The 18,291-nt window shown below is 40.2% G+C and overlaps 1 protein-coding gene across 1 annotated transcript in view; it reads left to right on the top strand.

Moving 5' to 3' along the window:
• LOC126481385 (DNA primase large subunit-like) overlaps window positions 1-17,584 on the top strand; it is a 160,460-nt gene extending 142,876 nt beyond the window's left edge. Inside the window, exon 5 of the mRNA XM_050105106.1 lies at window positions 17,335-17,584. Coding sequence (XP_049961063.1) covers window positions 17,335-17,373 — 39 coding nt within the window. The 3' untranslated portion in view covers window positions 17,374-17,584. The remainder of the gene's footprint in view (window positions 1-17,334) is intronic.
• The last annotated feature ends 707 nt before the right edge of the window (window positions 17,585-18,291 follow it).

Below are 18,291 nucleotides of genomic sequence, written 5' to 3' on the forward strand. Positions count from 1 at the left end.
TGAGTTTTGACGTTGTCTCGTTATTCACCAGGGTTCCTCTTCGAGAGTCAGTTGAGCTCATTGCACAGAAATTTGACGAGAAGACGACCGACCTCTTCAGGCACATTCTGACCTCCACGTATTTTCTGTTTAATGGAGAATACTATGAGCAAACAGAAGCAGTTGCAATGGGGAGCCCACTTTCGCCTGTGGTCGCAAATTTGTATATGGAGTATTTCGAGGAGGAAGCTTTGGCGTCATCCAAATGGAAACCTACTTGTTTTCTGTTATGTTGATGACACGTTCCTAGACTTCCTTACACACCTGAACTCCGTACATCTGAACATCAAATTCACTGTGGATACTGAAGCAGAAGGAAGTTTACCCTTCCTGGACGTCATGGTCAAAAGAACGGATGGCATCCTGGGCCAAGGGGTATACAGGAAGAAAACGCACACTGACCTGTATTTGCATGCAAATAGCTGCCACCACCCTTCGCAGAGGAATGGGGTACTAAAAACACTGGTGCACAGGGTGCGCACCATCTCGGATGCAGAGAGTCTGCCCCATGAGCTGGAACACCTCAAAACTGTATTCCGGAAAAATGGGTACTCGGAATGGCAGATCAGACGTGCTCTCCACCCCACCTCTACACTACAGCATGTGGAGATGGACGAAGTCACAGAGGAAGAGAGAGCCACCAACTATATACCATATACTGGCGCACTATCAGGGAAAATAGGACAAATATTGAGGAAACACCGAGTAGGAACTGTCTTTTGCCCGCCCAGTAAAACACGAGTGTTATTGGGAAGTGTCAAAGACGATCTCGGTTTGCGGAAGGCTGGCGTATACCAGATTCCCTGTGAGTGTGGGAAGACTTACATTGGACAGACAGTGCGCACCATCGAAGATCATTGCCGAGAACATCAGAGGCACACTCGACTTATGTACCCCAACAAGTCAGCAGTCGCAGAGCACTGTTTGTCCGAAAATCACAAAATGGACTACCAACATACCAGGGTCTTGGCACAGACATCTAAATATTGGGACAGCGTTGTTAGAGAGGCTATCGAAATTCGTACCAAGGACGGACTCATCAACAGAGATTGCGGCTATAACCTTAGCAAGGCATGGGAACCAGCACTGAGTCTAATTAAAAAGAGGCTCAGCAAAGAAAATGAACGAGCGACCAGGGCGGATGAGGCAGTTACGCCACCACAAATGCCGACGCCAGCCTCTCGGCAACTGCCGACACTTAGCCGCGGGCGCGGACCGCGGAGAGAGTGCCTCGGGGGGGAAGGGGATTTAGGACAGCCGCCTACCCTCAGGAGCTCAGTTCGTCAGCACACCTAACGATGGCGACATGTCTGATCACCGAAATATTTTGCCCGTTGGACACTATGGAACGGCAGTAGACCCGTGGACTGTTCGAGCATCAATAACACTGTTTTCTGACCAAGAGAAGAAATCATTAGTACATAGTACATCAAAATTCTCATTACTCTCACATTCTGGTTTTTGATTAGCACCTACATCACTATACTTAAACATAGTATCCCAAAACTTTTGATCAAAACATAAATGAGAAATCTGATATTCCTTCTGTTCAACTTCAGATACCTGTGCCACGTTATTAACACTGTTATTATTGTCTAGTTGCAAGTGTAAACTGGGGAGGTCGTGTACTACTTGTGTTTCCTTGCCCCAAAACTGTGGACCTTCACTGAGGCGGACAGCTGTTTCCCGAGTAGTTACCTCTATGATTGTTTCTCCTATTAAATTGCCCATGGTTATCCCCATTATTCCTATTGTGCTGATGTTCAAAATTTCTGTATCTATTACCGTGTTGACCCTGATAGAATTTACAATTATCTCTGTTTCTGCAGTTATTACCATTGTGATCTCTCTCATTTTGATTATTATGATAGTTGCTTCTTCCCACTGCTCTATCCAGCCTGTCAACATATTGTAAAAATTGTTCAAGACAATCGTTAGGTCTGTTTACTAAATCCCTCTCCAACATTTCTGGTAATCTTCTTTTGAGTATAGCAATCAATTTAATTTCATCAAATGGTTTGTCAAGGTGTGTTAATTTCTTAATTTGTTTCTTAGAAAACTCTTTCAGAGTACCGTCCCTATTCCTATAATCAGGACCATCCAAAAATTCACTTTTAATCTTCCCTTGTTCAGCCTCTGACCAGAATTTATTTAAAAACTTTTTTCGAAAAAACTTTGATACGTTTCCCACTGACTTAAATTAAGATTTACCCAAGACAGAGTTTCGCCTTTAAGACATCTCTTAACAAATTTAATTTTTTGATCGGCACTCATGCCTGACACAAAACTATCTCTACAGTTGCGCGGTAAATCCTACTGGATGTAAACTTTCAGATGGTAAAAATTTGATAGGAATGTTGGACCACACAATACCATTGTTTGAATACAGATTTTTGTGAATACAATTTTCCTGAAGTGCTGAAATTTTTTGGTCTAAAACATTTACATTTGTTAGCATACTTTTTAAACATTTAAATTTTTTTGATCTAAACTACTAAAGTTCTGTTCCATTTTTTCTGCAACAGCCTTCTGTTCAACACAGATGTCATTAACATTCTTCTTCTGTCATGCAGATTGGGCAACTAACTCATTTTCCAAAACAATAAATTTATTTTCTAATACATCGACTTTTTCATTCATACTTTTTAATCCGTCTGACAACCCACTTTGTAGCTCCGAAACCTGATTACTAAGTTGGTCTATTTGGTATTGTACCCTGTCCATTTTACTATTGTTTTCAGTTCATATTTCCATTAACTGATCATTGACTGCACTAAATTTGCTATTGTAGTCTGTCTTCATTTCCTTGAATTTTGCCAAAATCAACTGCAAAATATCAGTTTTAACTGTTTCTTTGCTAACTACACTTTCACTTGGTTCAACCATGTCCTGGCTGGGTCCTACAGCTTTCAGTTCATCACTACTACTCTTGTCTATGTTCGTTTTCCTAATGTCCCTCATTGTAGTTGTAAAGTCCTCTTTCAATTGATCTGGTCCGTCATAGTTGGATTGTTGGTAGTATCTCTCATCACTGTTGATATGTCTTTGTTGGGCAGCTCTCGATCTTTTTTCTTTGAGTGATTGGAGTTTCAAACTGCAATTGACACAAATCACTGCCCTTACTTCTTCTGAAACATACAAAAACATCGTGATCAGTCAACTGATCCCGGTCGAGAGCCCTCAATTGTAATCTTACCTTCCCACACATAACCAGTAAATTTTTAGTCTCTTCATAAAAACTGATTTGTTTCAAGATCATTGAGAGGTATAAGATGTACAAATAACTTTTTTATTTATCTTCTTTTTCTCATTGTTGGCTGCAGTTCGCCACATCTAGTGGTATATTCTTGAGCCTGAAATTTTTGACTTTGTGGGTTCCAGATGACTAGATAAATTTTAAGTAAGCCTGTTGCATGATTTCTGATTGCACTTGTTGTTTGTTATTATGTCACATTCTCCTATATCTCACTGACTGTACAATTTTCACTTCCATAAAACAGAAATTTACATTGATATTGCCAAACATAAAAACACGTCCAATTACATAGGATGCATGCCTAATACAGACTACTACATTCAGCGGTACTAACAATACTGCAAAGAGTTTACAAACTTCCTTGACAAAAAAGAATCTTCACCAAGTTATATCATTATTTTGTAAATGATTCCAGGAATAAATTTAATAATTAGCATTAGATTGTGCAATTGATAATATGAATTTTAATTATGCCTGATATTTCATAATTTCAAATTTTTCTAAAAGAACAGTAATTTTAACCATACATACAGAGTTAGCACATATCGATTGTAACAAATTAATTTCTTGTTATACATTTTAGCCCGAAATATAATACATCGTATACAAAATCATATGAAATTCTTTTATAGTGAAACAGCTGAGATAATGTTCAACTATACAAGATTCAAAAATATTCCTGGTATCGGCTATTTTTATTGAAGAAAAGGAATATTAGAGGTGGGTGTCCCATTACAAAGTGCAGCTACTATGAGGGTAGTAAGCTGCAGTGTGATACGTCACGAAAGTGAAGTCTCCAGAATGAGATTTTCACTCTGCAGCGGAGTGTGCGCTGATATGAAACTTACTGGCAGATTAAAACTGTGTGCCGGACCGAGACTCGAAATCGGGACCTTGCCCGCAAAAGGCATAGGAAGTTTCATATCAGCGCTCACTCCACTGGAGAGTGAAAATCTCATTCTGGAAACATCCCCCGGCTGTGGCAAAGCCATGTCTCTGCAATATTCTTTCTTTCAGGAGTGCTAGTTCTGCAAGGTTCGCAGGAGAGCTTCTGTAAAGTTTGGAAGTCAGGAGACAAGTTACTGGCAGAAGTAAAGCTGTGAGGACGGGGTGTGTGTCGTGCATGGGTAGCTCAGTTGGTAGAAAATGAAGTGTTCTCAAAGATAGTCAGAAGCGAATAGACTTACCTCCCTACTTCAGGATTCTTTAAATCTCATTTCTGCATCTGTTGGTGTATCACAAATCTGAGATTTGTGATAATAATAATAATAATAAAGATTTTATTGTCTTTAGGCCATTACAGCAATTGACAATGTCAAATGAAGTTACAATTTATAATACAGTGTGATAAGGTATTGACTACTTAAATATTTTAGCTTATATTACAATCAATGTACAGTGGGTCCTCTGTTAGATTACTGCATTTTACAGTTGAAGAATTCATTGATATTATAGAATGGGTGGGCAATAAACCATTCATGCAGTCTTTCTTTGAATGTATGTTCAGGAAGATCCTGTATGGCATGTGGCAGCTTATTAAATAGCTTGTGCCCTGTGACTTCATAGCTATTTATTGATTTTGATAGTCTGTGGTAAGGCGTGTATATGTGTTTGATGCTTCTTGTGTTGTAACAATGTACATTTTCTCTACGTTTCACATCTTGTAGGTTCTTCTTCGTAAAGATTAAGACATTGTATATATAGAGGTTTATTACAGTCATAATTTTTTGTTTAGTAAATAAGGGTTTGCAGTGAGCCTTATGTGAAGAATTTGCAATTATCCTAATGGCTTTCTTCTGCAATAATAGGATGTCATGTATATGACTACAGTTACCCCACAAGATAATGCCATAGGATATTATACTCTGGAAAAATGCAAAATAAGATGATCTGATGTATGTTTCAGGTACACAATTTCTGAGTTGTCTCAATAAATAAATTACTCTAGATAGTTTACTACTAATATAGTTTACATGTTGGCCCCAGGATAACTTTTCGTCTAAATAAACTCCCAGGAATTTAACAGAACTAGGGTCATCAGATAGTGGCTTGTCTCTTAGAGTGAAGATTATCTGCTGAGTTTTATTTTCATTTAGCAGGAAACTATTTGCTCTGAACCAATATGCTGCATGAGTGAGTGTATTTTCAGCACAGGTTTTAAGATCATTAAGACTGTTACTGCTATGGAGAAAAGTCGTATCATCTGCATACAATACAGTGGTGGATCTAATAAACGAGGGGAGGTCATTGATCATTATCAGAAACAGGAAGGGCCCCAGTACAGATCCCTGAGGCACACCTACTCTAACATTTTCTATGTTTGACATTTCCTTACCAACACAAACTACCTGTTTACGGTTGTTGAGATAAGCTTTTAATAGTCTGAGACTGTTTTCTTTGATGCCGTAGAATTCTAGTTTCTCTAGTAGTGGCATGTGCTCAACACAGTCGAAGGCTTTGCTTAGGTCACAGAATGAGACCTGAGCAAAGCCTTTGTTTTCAAAAACTTTGAGGATGTAACTGACTACCGTGTTGATTGCATCAATGGTCGACAGATTCTTCCTAAACCCGTATTGTGTAGCATTAATTATTCCTAGATTCTCAAAGTGAGATGATAATTGTTGGTACATGATGCATTCTATTACCTTGGAGAATGTGGGTACTATTGAAATAGGCCTGTAGCTAGATGGAGAGTCTTTATCTCCCTTTTTGTATACTGGGACGATCCTAGACAGTTTTAACTCATCAGGAAAATATCCCTCAAGTAAGCACTTGTTTATACAATGGGTTAAGGGGTAGAGAATGCAGTCACACACTTTTTTTAGCAGGTTGGATGATATGCCATATATATCTAAGCTATCAGATGATTTCAGTTGTTTTATGACCCCTTGTACATATCTAGGCGATACTTCGGAGAAGGTTACCATGCTTGTATTTAGTGACTGTCTACCCCAATTTTGGGAGAGTAACTCTGATGGACTAATGTCTGGTTTGATAATTGTGTCTCCTATTTCTTTCACTGAATTAATAAAAAACTCATTGAGTGTTTGTGGTGGGATATTAATTTTGTCTTTTTTAGTATCTCTGGCAGCACTGTTAATTACTTTCCACGCAGTTTTGCATTTATTGGTGGAATTATGTATGCTGTTGGCATTGTAGGTTTTTTTGGCTTGCAGGATGGCTTTTTTGTATTCATTCCTGCATTCCACATAGGCTGATTTGGCACAGTCAGACTTCATACTATTGTATATATTGTACAGTAACAAAACTTGTTTCTTTAGATCTGTCAGCTGTTTAGTGTACCATATATTTTGTCTGTTTTGAGATCTGGATTTGTGGCTGCTGTCCATTATTTTTATTTTCTTTATGGGAATACTATGGTTAAATAGGGTCAAGAATGCATTAAAAAATCTATCAAATATTATTTTGGCTGGCAGATCATTACTTGATGTGTAATGTCCATCAACACTACAATGGCCAAACCAGTCTCTGTCAGCAAGGGAATTACGAAATGTTTTAATTTTATCCTCAGTTATGGGTCTGGTAATCACAACTGTTGGGACAGGTCTGTTTGCATTGCACCTATTGAGGGGAATTTTACTTGCATAATTTAGAGATACGGAGTCATGGTCAGAGAATGGGAACACTACAACTTCGCATGTGTTTTCAGTGGTCTTGAAGTTTACAAAGATGTTATCTAAACATGCTTTGTTTCTTGTGGGCCTGTTATTAACATGATGTAAATTGTATTGTCTTAGCAAGTTTTCCAGATCTGCAACACTACCCTTACATTTAGTAACATCAAAATCAGCATTCAAATCACCTCCTATTGCAATATCATAATGTAGCCATTTAATATTACTTAATTCACTCAATAGCATGTCCATTTTTTCTAAAAATATGTTAATGCTTCCCTTTGGTGATCTGTACATGGATACTACTATTAGCTTATGACTATTAATGATTATACCCGTAACTTCAAAGTGCTGTTCATCACACAAGGAATTTAGGTCTAGTTTGGTTATTGTACAATTGAGTGACTGGTTGGAATAAATTGCCACACCACCTCTAATGTGCTTTTTCCTACAGTAGCTATTTACTATACTAAAATTGTCAAATTTGGCAACTGCAAGTTCATTCTCATTAGCCCAGTGTTCACTCAGACAAAAAATATCAAACTGGTTATCAAGTCCAAACTCATTTATGATAAGTTCTTTATCTTTCAGTCCTTGAACGTTAAGGTAACATATTTTAAGATCCATGCTCTTATTGCTAACACACTGAACACTATGGTGATTGGTTTTCAAACGTTTTTCAGGGCTTATCTTTTGGATTTCTGCCTCTTGTTGCCTTTTACTAAAAAATTGTTCACTTGGAGTGGTAGCACATCTACTGTTGTATACCTACTCTTCCCTCCTTGTGATGATATTGTAGATGAAGCTGCTACTAGAGGAGTTGATGTAACTGCTGTTATGGTGTCTGGAGGCACTGTTGTGGCACCTGGTGACTGAGGAGATAAGGTGGTTGCTTCTTCTTCTCCTGCTGTTGAATCTTGCTGGTGAAGTGTGATAGGTACTGCTGCTGCTGCTGTAGGCATTGTTGTGGCAACTGGTGACAGTGGAGATTTGGATGTTGCTTCATCTTCTGCTGCTGTTGAATCCTGTTGATGAAGTGTGGTAGGTATTGCTGCTGCAGCATTTGTTATGTGTGTAGGTACAATTGCTGCTTCCACCTCTACTTCTACTGCTGCAATAGAAGTAAACATTTCTTCAGGCTCTGCTTGCGTCAAGCAAGGAACTGGAAGAGCAGCAATTACTTCTTGGTTGTCAGATGCTTTCAGTATCATGCTGATGTTTTGGCACAGAATCTTCTTGCCTCTGTTATTAAGGTGCATGCCATGTCTCGTGTAACAGTCTCTTTGCAAGGAGTCCATACTTATAAAATATGCATTTTGGTAGGCCCTGCAAATCTTTGAGTATTGCCTGTTTGCTTTTATGATTTCCACGTTCACACATGACCATTCCGAAAGGTCATGCCTATGTGGAATTCCGACTACAAAAACTGATTTCTCTCCTGTTGAATTTAGTATTGCTTTAAGGTTTCGTGTTGCACTGTGGAGGTCGTTTTTATATACATTATTGGCTCCTGCTATGACGACAATATGACGATCATTTTCAGTTTCTATGTTTCTAACGAGTTCTTGGATGGGTGCACCTGGTTTGACAATACTAGTTGCTTGTATACAATGACTGTAACGTAGTATTTTTGCGATCTCACGTCCATGGCTATCAGAGAATATTTTCACTTTGAGTTTGTCTTCACGTTTATTGCGGAAGTTTCTGCTCATGTGCTTGTCACTATATAGATTCGGCGTGTTGTTGTCGTCACAGTTTTCCGTGGATTCCACATTTATATCTGAATCTAGTGCATGAAAACGGTTTTTTGTTACCACAGTAATTCTACAGTCACTGAATTTCACACGACCAACCCTTTTTGGCCTAGTAAACATATGTTGCCTTGTTGTTTCTGCCTTTAGGCCTATATCCACTTCAGAGCACTCATTTATTGTAGGTAGGACACTGAAACTGCTTTTATTGCCGCGGTTCGTTCCATTCGTTGTATTTATCACCTTTTCGCTTCTTTCTTCCGTGATCATGCTAGTCCTGTGCTCCCAGTTCCGTGTTTTACTTGCTTTGGCGATCGGGATATTACGCGCCTTTTTCAGTTCGGCATTTTCATTTTCTAAATGCGCAATGTCCCGCCTTAGTACATCTACAATTAATTGCAGGCTTGATACACGTTCATTTAGCTTCACTATTTCACTGTTATAATTAATGTATGTTCCGTTTTTCACCACACAACTATAACTTTTGTTCACTTTCTCACTATAAACAACTGTACCGGACGCCATGTTGAATGTGATCTCGTGGGTGGTATATGTGTAGGAAATGTCAGCCTGTAACTCCTAATGGTAAGCAAAACTTGTTTGCCTTTTTCAGCCTCAATCAACGTGGTAATATTATATACAAGGATTTAAAGACAGTATAAAGCTGGTCAATATTTATAAATCAGGATAAGTACTTTGCATAGGTTTTTGTATCATTACAATGATGTAAGAGCAGAATAACGAGCTTTTAGCAAAAATGTAATAAGTCATCAACTAGATTGAAATACACAATCAACTTCGTACTGAAATAAATATTTGCTTTTATGCGAAAATCTTTATTTTAAGAAAGTGAGAATATCAAAAGGAATTCGTACTTTTCTTTTATCAGTTTAAATAAATAATAAGTACCTCTACCAAAGTGGAACTGTAAACTATTATATCTACACATTGTAAATTACAAGACTGAGGATTGGAGTTAACTGATATCAAATGTATAATCGTTCATCTTTTATGTTGAGTGAAAAAAAAAAATAAAATAAAATAAAATAAATCTGGTCTTATGAGACATTAATTTTAGTAAGGATAATATTTCATCAAACCTAGTAGATTATAGAGAAAGATTGTAATTATTTGTATAAGTCGAGTGTCACAACATCTTTCATCTAAGTGGGGGAGTCCATTGTGTAACATGAGATTTTATGGAATAACATGTTCCATTATTATCCTCTTAGGCCGACAAAAGATGTTTGTGGGAGGCGAAAACACATTTTAATAGCTATTAAAAAGGGGAGTGCATACTGCACATGCATTTTTTGAATTTATATACAGATAGGAAGGGAGAAATGTGAGCACAGCACATTAACAAGATGTGATTATGAGCAAATGGTTTTATTTGGAATGGAGAAGTTGTTTGCACTTCACCATTACAGCTTGGGGATGCTGTGCACTCCAGAGCAGAAAAGGTTTGGACAATAATGGTTTTTCACCAAAACAAAGAAGCTTGTTAAAATAATCCTGGACTGACTGACTGGTTCACCATTTATATGTTATATGGTGAAGTATCATGTAGAGACTAACTATGAGTACGTTGTAATAAGTGATCTGTGCAATCTATGTTGTAATAATGAGTGATGAGAATATTTAAATACAAAGAGTTCTGTAACTTGTGGTTACATGATTTAATAGCAAGTTGCTAGACAGTATGAGCTTTCTGACAGCCCTCAAACAACCTCTGCAGATGGAGAGTAGTCAGAATTAGTGGCACTGCTTAGCAAGACTACAGCATCAAGAAAATACATGAAGGTGATCATCAAGACTGAGTAAAGTAACTTTTATTATGAACAGCGTCAGAGTGACTCAGTCAACCACTGCTGACGACAAACAATATCTTTATTAACTTTGGTACATATTGCTTTTGGCTTAGTGAGGCAAACAGGCTTCTACTTGTTGACCCTGGCCTGAGGCGACATGGGCGGCAGCTTCCACTTGGAATGCTGTATCGGCACCAGCTGATACTAACAGAAAGCCTATGGGCAGCTGGCAGCCTACTAGGCCATGGCAGTGATATCAATGATGCATTGCTCCTCTCAGTGGTGTCAACGGACCCTCCGGATGGCTCCCACTGATCTGTGAGTGTTTACTGCAATGGGGTGTGGAGATCGCTCTGGTCAGGATTTTTTCCACTGCTCCTAGGCAATATTTTGACAGCAGTGGCTCTGGGGCACCAACTCCCCCTTAGAAATCAATGCTTGTAATACCAAGTCCCATCAGTAACTTAGCACCGAAGGCGGTGGGTGCAACCCGGACTTGAACCCGTGGCTGCTGCTGGCGATACTCTTTAATTCTGCGAGACTGCTCCAGCATCGTGGTGGTACTGCAGAACTTGGTGGCAATATGGAGATAATGACTGGATGGCGAATTGATGATGAATCTTCTCTGCCTCAAGCCAGAGCACTATTTACACCACTCTCTAGCACATTTGTTTCTCTAAAAGTCACAACTAGTCGCATCATTCATAACATACCAGCTTCGGTGTGGCAACATTGCCTTACCGATTGCAGTGGATATTGCTGTGCTGGGCTATGCTGTTTTCTGCTGCAGTCAGCTGTCTTAGCTATGCAACCCACTTGCCTGTCTATTTTTACTGCCCTACATGTCACCACATCGGTGGCTTTCAGCCTGTAAAAGCTTGTGAAATCCTTCTTGTGGCTAAAGTACCACTTTTTATTACTTTGACCATGGCATTATAGCAGTGTGAAAAATTAAAAATTCTAAGTCAATGCAGTCGAAAGATATGGGCATTTATGTCACTTATGTTGATACTTGTAAACAAGCTCTTTAAAACCTATAGTGCACTTGCTGTTGTCATAAAATCATAAAATTTGGCAAGAAGCAAGATTTCACAGTACAAATAAAGAAAAAAAATTGAAAATTGTTAATTTGTAATTACAACACCTTTTTTCCATTTGTTTTCCACCTGTCTGTCAAGAGCCCTTTTTCTTGGGAACAGGATAGTGGTATAAAGTTGAAATTTATGTCAAACACAAAGGTCTATGATCCCTTGCCAGTGTAAATAATTTAAGTTTCTAAGTCAATGCAATCAAAAGATATGGCCATGTATGTTACATATTTTGAAACTCATAAGCTAACTCATCATAACCTACAGATGAACTATCTATATACAGGTTATGCCAGGTGGGTTAGCAGTAAGCCATGTACTTGGAAACTGAGAGATCATGGACATGAATCTTGGTTGGCCCACAAATTTTTCAGTCTTCGTTTTAATGTAACCTTAACCTATCAAAGATGTGAGGAGTCACCAGAAACAAGTGGTTTTGATTCCACATTAAACAGTAAGTCCTCTTTCCCTGGTTCCATATCTGGGGCGAGTTAGGAGATGCAAGTTGCTGAAGTGGCGTTCAGTGGAAAGACTTGCACCAGACCACTGTGCCATACGAAATAATTATCATCATCATCTATATATGTAATTAAGTTCGTATGGAAGCTTCAGTGCGCGAGTGCTACTCACATTTGTCTAGTTATCCCCCCCTCTCTTCTAGTGCAGAAAATGGTATTGCGGTCCGAGCTGCCGAAGATGGTGGCCACTTTTTTTTTTTTTGTGTGTGTGTGTGTGTGTGTGTGTGTGTGTGTGTGTGTGTGTGTGTGTGTGTGTGTGTGTGTCTTCTTTTCTGAAGATGGCTTTGGCCAAAAGCTAAATCATAACACTCTTCATTGTGCCTGTCTACAACTCAGTGTGTCATATATACGGTGAGTAACAGTGTATCCTTTTCCTTATACTGTTGATATTCTGAGCTGGAGTTTCCATTTTTTTTAACTTGTGTGTTAGGTATTAAGTATAGATGTACACACTCACAATACAGCATGGCTGTTTTCTTTTGAGTGGACTACAATAGCTCTGTCGTGTAAAACTGAATCCAGAATCTGCAAGCCATCATACATTTTCATTTTATGCAGGCAAATGGTAAACTACCATTGTGATTCCATCATGCAGCAAGGGGATGGGCTTCCTTACGGTATTTAGGGATGGATACGTGGCACATATAGGCATACTACTGCCATGTTTACATTTTGGGAATTGGTGATGGAATCCATCGGATCCATTGTACAGTTCAATAAAGGTTGAAGGAAGCGACAGGTTGAAAGTGTTATTTTGGAATGGTTCTGTAAATGTTCATAGACATCTTGTTTGTAGATCAGTGCCAAAACTGCAGTCACACAAAGGAATCGGCATAGTTTTCCATGAACAGAGTTAAAACTAAGAAAACCATGAGCATAGCCAGAGGGGGTTTCAGGAGGTTCAAACCACTCCCAAAATGTTGACAAAGCTACAAAAAGGAGGGTACGAAATGATCGACTGCTAGGTAATCAAACCACAGCTATTGCCAGCTGCAATACCATACTGCTTGAGGGGAATATTGTAATGATGAGCAATTGTTGGCAACAATGTGTGGAGTGAGATTCAAAGGAATGTGGTTTGTATAGAGTCCTGGAAAGTCCAGGTAGTGCTGTCCCTGCATGAGGCTACCGTTATTGTCAGTTGCTGATGCTGGGTGTGGGGGAAGACATTCCTTCACACGGCAGTAGCTTACAATTACTGTCGCCTTCACACTTCCTGGAAACTGTAGAAATTTTTGTTATTGTTGTGCTACCATATTGTTTTTAAATATTTATCCTAAACAGTGTAATGGTAGGAGAAAGGACTAGCTAGTGTCTGCAAAATATATGTATATATATCTCCCCCCCCCCCCCCCCCCCCGTTTCCCTCTCCCTCATTTCCTGTCTTTACATGATGCATTCATTATACATGTCAACAAGCAAGACTTACAAACACAACATCTCTGACTATCGAGCAGTGCTGAGTAGGTGCTCTCTGCCAGTTTAGTCTGGACTCAACATGCGTTACATTAGGACATTCGGTCCATAGCAGTGTACATGTACAGGGTGGTTCAAAAGCATGTTTACCATCTGACATGACACATCAGGCATACAACAAGGATCAGTAATCACATAGGAAATGGGGTTGCAAAAGCCGCCTGGGGCTACCAAATGACATTGCAGTTATTTAGTCAAATGCCACAAATGAACGTCCACTACAGGAGATGCTCAGTTTTATCCAGATACACTGAGACAAGCCTGACATTGATACTGCATTGAACAGCACACCTTCTCAAGGGTACCTGGTGTAACATGAAGACATCCTGCTGCCACAACAGTTCTGCCTACTAGGTCTTCTAGCGATGTGACAGGTGTTTCATACATAAGGCCATACAGGAAAAAATCAACTGGGGACAGATCAGGTGACTGTGTGCCCATCTAGCTGGACCACCACGGAATATGAGATATTTGCAGCTGTCAAGTCTGTCTGGGAAAATGTAAGGCCCAATTAAACAGTCTCCAACAATGCCAGCTCATATGTGATGATAGTGCCATAGTATGTGCAACCCCCAGTTCCTACAGTACTGCTGATCCTTGCTGTCTGCCCGACGTGCCACGTAAGTTTGTAAACATTTTTTTTTTTCTGAATCACCCTGTATTATGTAAATTAAGAAGTCAACTCTATGGTACAGATTCATATGGTATCTATCGCCCTTGTCCGTACCTGACCTCCTATGTTGGTGAGCCAAATATTTGTTATGTTCTGTCCCATCTGTCATTCAACACTTACGTGCTTTGTTAATGGCCATTAAGTAAGGAGCAATTTCTCACCATCGCTTTATCTACATCATTTGCTGCGGACATTACACAGATAATGCAAATGTAGCCAGTGGTGCAACCTCTGCACCAGTCACATTCCCATTTTGCCACCTAATCCTCATCTGCATTACACTAACCTGCACAATACACTGCAGCCATGGTGGGAACTCCATGACATGTTGTCGCAATCATTCCCTGTGGCTCCTGGTCCCTATGAGATGACAGTTTCTTTGCCTCAGGGATTTGCACCCATGAAACAGGAACATTTCTCACACTCCACAACATTTCTGGCAAGTGCTGCTCACTTTACGTGATACATCTCTCTTGCTCATGTCTCCAGTTCACTCTACCATTTGCTTTCAATTGGCTACGGCAGTGGCAGGTACGCCAGTTTATCATTCATCTGCACCGTCATGGCTTCATCCGCACCAGTTTTGATTTCAGTCATGCCAATCATACCTTCATCTGTGCCAGATGTGCCCTTTCTGTGCCAGCCAGCTATGCTGTGTTCACCGTTTGGCCCCACCCCGGCCTGCCCCCCACTGTGACCTTGAGCAACACCGTGTCGTGGACATATTGGCTGAGTCCATGTCAACCAACGACGACACACAAACAGCTTCCATACCCCAGACCTGCTGTATACTAGGTGTTCTTGTAGTATCCAGTAAAACTGTCACTCATTTCCCTAAATTAACCCCTTTACTTAAGGTCAGCCTGAAGACTTGATTCGCCCTAGTGGACAATATCCACGGGATCCAAAATGATGACTCCAAATTTGTGGGTCTCATATCTCACCTAGATGAGTACACAGAGACTTGATCAATGATTTTATTCTCCCAACCTCTACATTTCCCAAAGAAGCTAATGCTAAGAATGGTAACATCGAGTGCCTGTCTCACTCTCCAGATGATGATCTGCATCATATCATCCACACACAAAAATTACCAGATTTGGCGTTTTCGACTATGTGGGTGGTGAAGCTGTCGCAAGATCTCCAGCTGCAACTTTTCTCCCATACGACTGACTATCTGGACGCTCGTCTCTGCCTCGTCGATTGCACATCACCACAAACTCGTGCCATCAGCAGGTGACTCGGCATAGGACGTAGTTGGCAAGAATGTGGCAGAACCTCCCCCTCCCACAATCATGCAGCAGAGGCCATTTGAGGGTGCACGCAACTTGGAGCGAAACCGTAGTGCCACCGGGGAACCAACCACTGGAAGTACCTGCGGCCCTCTCCCTTCCTGCTCCCTCCTCCAGTGAACAGTCGACTTTCAGTTACCAGCATTGTGCAACACATGACACAAGTGACACCCACCGCACTCCACATCCAATTTTATCTGCTATGCTGGTTTCACATGACGTTTGAGAATATTGCACAGAACTGTCATCTGTCGTGCGCATGGATCCCAAACGTGGTACAGTGCTGCCGATCTTCGACTTAAGCTTATATCTGAGTTCCACTTTCCTTGGATTTTCCATGTTGCTGAAGTCAATAGCCTGGTGCTCAGAATCGACAATTCTGGCTCTCTCTGGACCTTCATGCAGTAGCCGTACATCGCCGCCCCTACGACACACACATTCCATGTTCTGTCACCCTCACCTCTATGGTCCAAGCTGCATCACGCGAAGCTGCATCACTTGATCCACTCAGTTGCTTATCTACCAAGTGCTCCCATTGTACAGCTTCCCTCGTCAACTCGCTCCCTCACCTTATGTCTCAATGCCATGACATGGTGGTGCTCTGTGCCAGCAATGGCATCCTTCGCCAACTGTTCACCGACACATCAGATAACTTGGAGCATACTCATCTAACAATCAGGGACCCCACTGCTTCTCGGCAGTCTCACATAGAGGATTCTGCCTTCCTTCTTCTCTGACCACACCACATTCACTCAAGGTTAATGCCTCTCATTCTTCCAGTGCTTCGTGTGACTTCTACCCCATCCTCACGGGAAGTCAAATGAGTCTACAACTCGTAAATCTGTTCCACGCATATATGTAATAGCTAACAATACCTACTACAGGTTAAACATGCCAGAAGGCGCACCCGTTCATTACAAAGCTGGAGGTCTTAACTGCTAAGAAATTACGTCACACGAAGGCCGCTGTGCAAGTATTCTTAGATGCGGATATCATGCGACCAGTCTGATAGCAAATGATCTTCGCCAGTTCACATGGTTCCTAAGAAAGACAGTTCTTGTAGACTGTATGGTGACTTTCATAAACATAATGCATGTTCTGTCATAGGTAACTCCCCAATACCCCACTTACATGACTGTTCAACAGTTCCATGATGCTCAGTTCTTCAGTGTGATTTACTGTCATAAGGCCTACCACCAGATTCCAATATACGTAGATGATATTCCGAAGACTACTTTTATTACCCCCTTTGGCCTGTTCAAATATTGCTTTATGCTTTAAGACCTGAAGAATACATCCCAAACATGGCAATAATTTATTGAGTTCATACTGTTTCCTTTCTCATTGTGCTACACCTATTTTGACAATATCTTCATCTTTCCCCTCTCCACTGATGAACATGAGCAACACATATCACAGGTGTTCAAAGTACTTTCAGACAACAGGGTGAGATTAACCGTGGTAAGGCTCAGCTTTGATGACACAATATTATTCTGCTTGGTGACACTGTCACCCCCCCCCCCCCCCCCCCCCACCCCCCCAATGGAGTGAGTCGAATATTTGATCATGTGGCTTTCATCAATGAAACGGCCCCTATCCAACCTACCAGGAGCTCAGACAATTCCTTGGCATGGTAACTTTTTCTGATGTCATATACCAGACACTGCCTCACTTCAGGCCCCATTGAAGACGTGTTGGCAGGTAAGAACACTTCTGGTGCCCATTACATGCAGCAGTCGCACGGCATGGTGTGTTCCTTCAATTACCACAAGACAGCTCTTACAAACTGTTACAGCGTCAAGTCAAGCGCCGGCACACCAAGAGATGGCTATGAGAAGAAGTCAGCCATCACACGCTGACCAGACCTCCCTCCAGGACGACAATGTGACAGCAGCGACCCCTATGTGGAGAAGACATTAAGTGCCGTGACCGATTGATGATGGCCAGTTCAATAGTAACTTCAAGATTAGGCACTTGTATAGGAGCGTCAACACAATTCATTTCGCTTGTACCTTCTACATAGCACAAACTTGGAACTGTCTATACCGAAGAAAATTAATTATTTTGTATGTCACCCTTTGCTTGTGACACACCTGTGTAATTGCAAAAGTTAAGTATTATAAATTTTCTTTCTGTAATAAAACTCATTTATACGACTGGTTTGAATTGTTTGTCTAGCAAACAGAGTATGCAGGTTTCCTAGAAACTACACAAACGTTTTTGTGCTTATGCATCCTCTTGCTGACACCCACATCTCCATCACAAATTATGAGTGAAATCTTTATATAGGAGAGCCCTTGTTACAATTGTTTACATTGCCGAATTCACTGGTGATTGACTTGGAAAAGTTGTAAGGGAAGCTACAAAAGAATTTGATTACACAAGTACAAAAAAAGAATCAGAACTTTTAATGATAAGGCTATTGCACCAAACTTTCAAATAAATTATTTGTTATTAGTACATGATTTTCATCATAGCTCTAATTTAAAGAAGGAAATGAGCACATTTTTTCAGCGTACAGACATATACAACCCCAACACCTCTACGTGTAGTATCTAGTGTTCATTCAATAATAATTGCATTGGTACATTTACAAAGATTGCCATGAGCTTTGTTGATGAACTTAACTATAACATAACATTTCAAGGAAAATTTTTAAGATATATGATGTACTTATAGTACTCAAAAAGCCAATAATAAGAGCGATTTTTAGCTCTATTATCATATGATGAAAGTGGAGGAAGTTATAGTG

The sequence above is a fragment of the Schistocerca serialis genome, chromosome 5 (genome assembly GCF_023864345.2).
Source record: "Schistocerca serialis cubense isolate TAMUIC-IGC-003099 chromosome 5, iqSchSeri2.2, whole genome shotgun sequence".
Classification (NCBI taxonomy): domain Eukaryota; kingdom Metazoa; phylum Arthropoda; class Insecta; order Orthoptera; family Acrididae; genus Schistocerca; species Schistocerca serialis.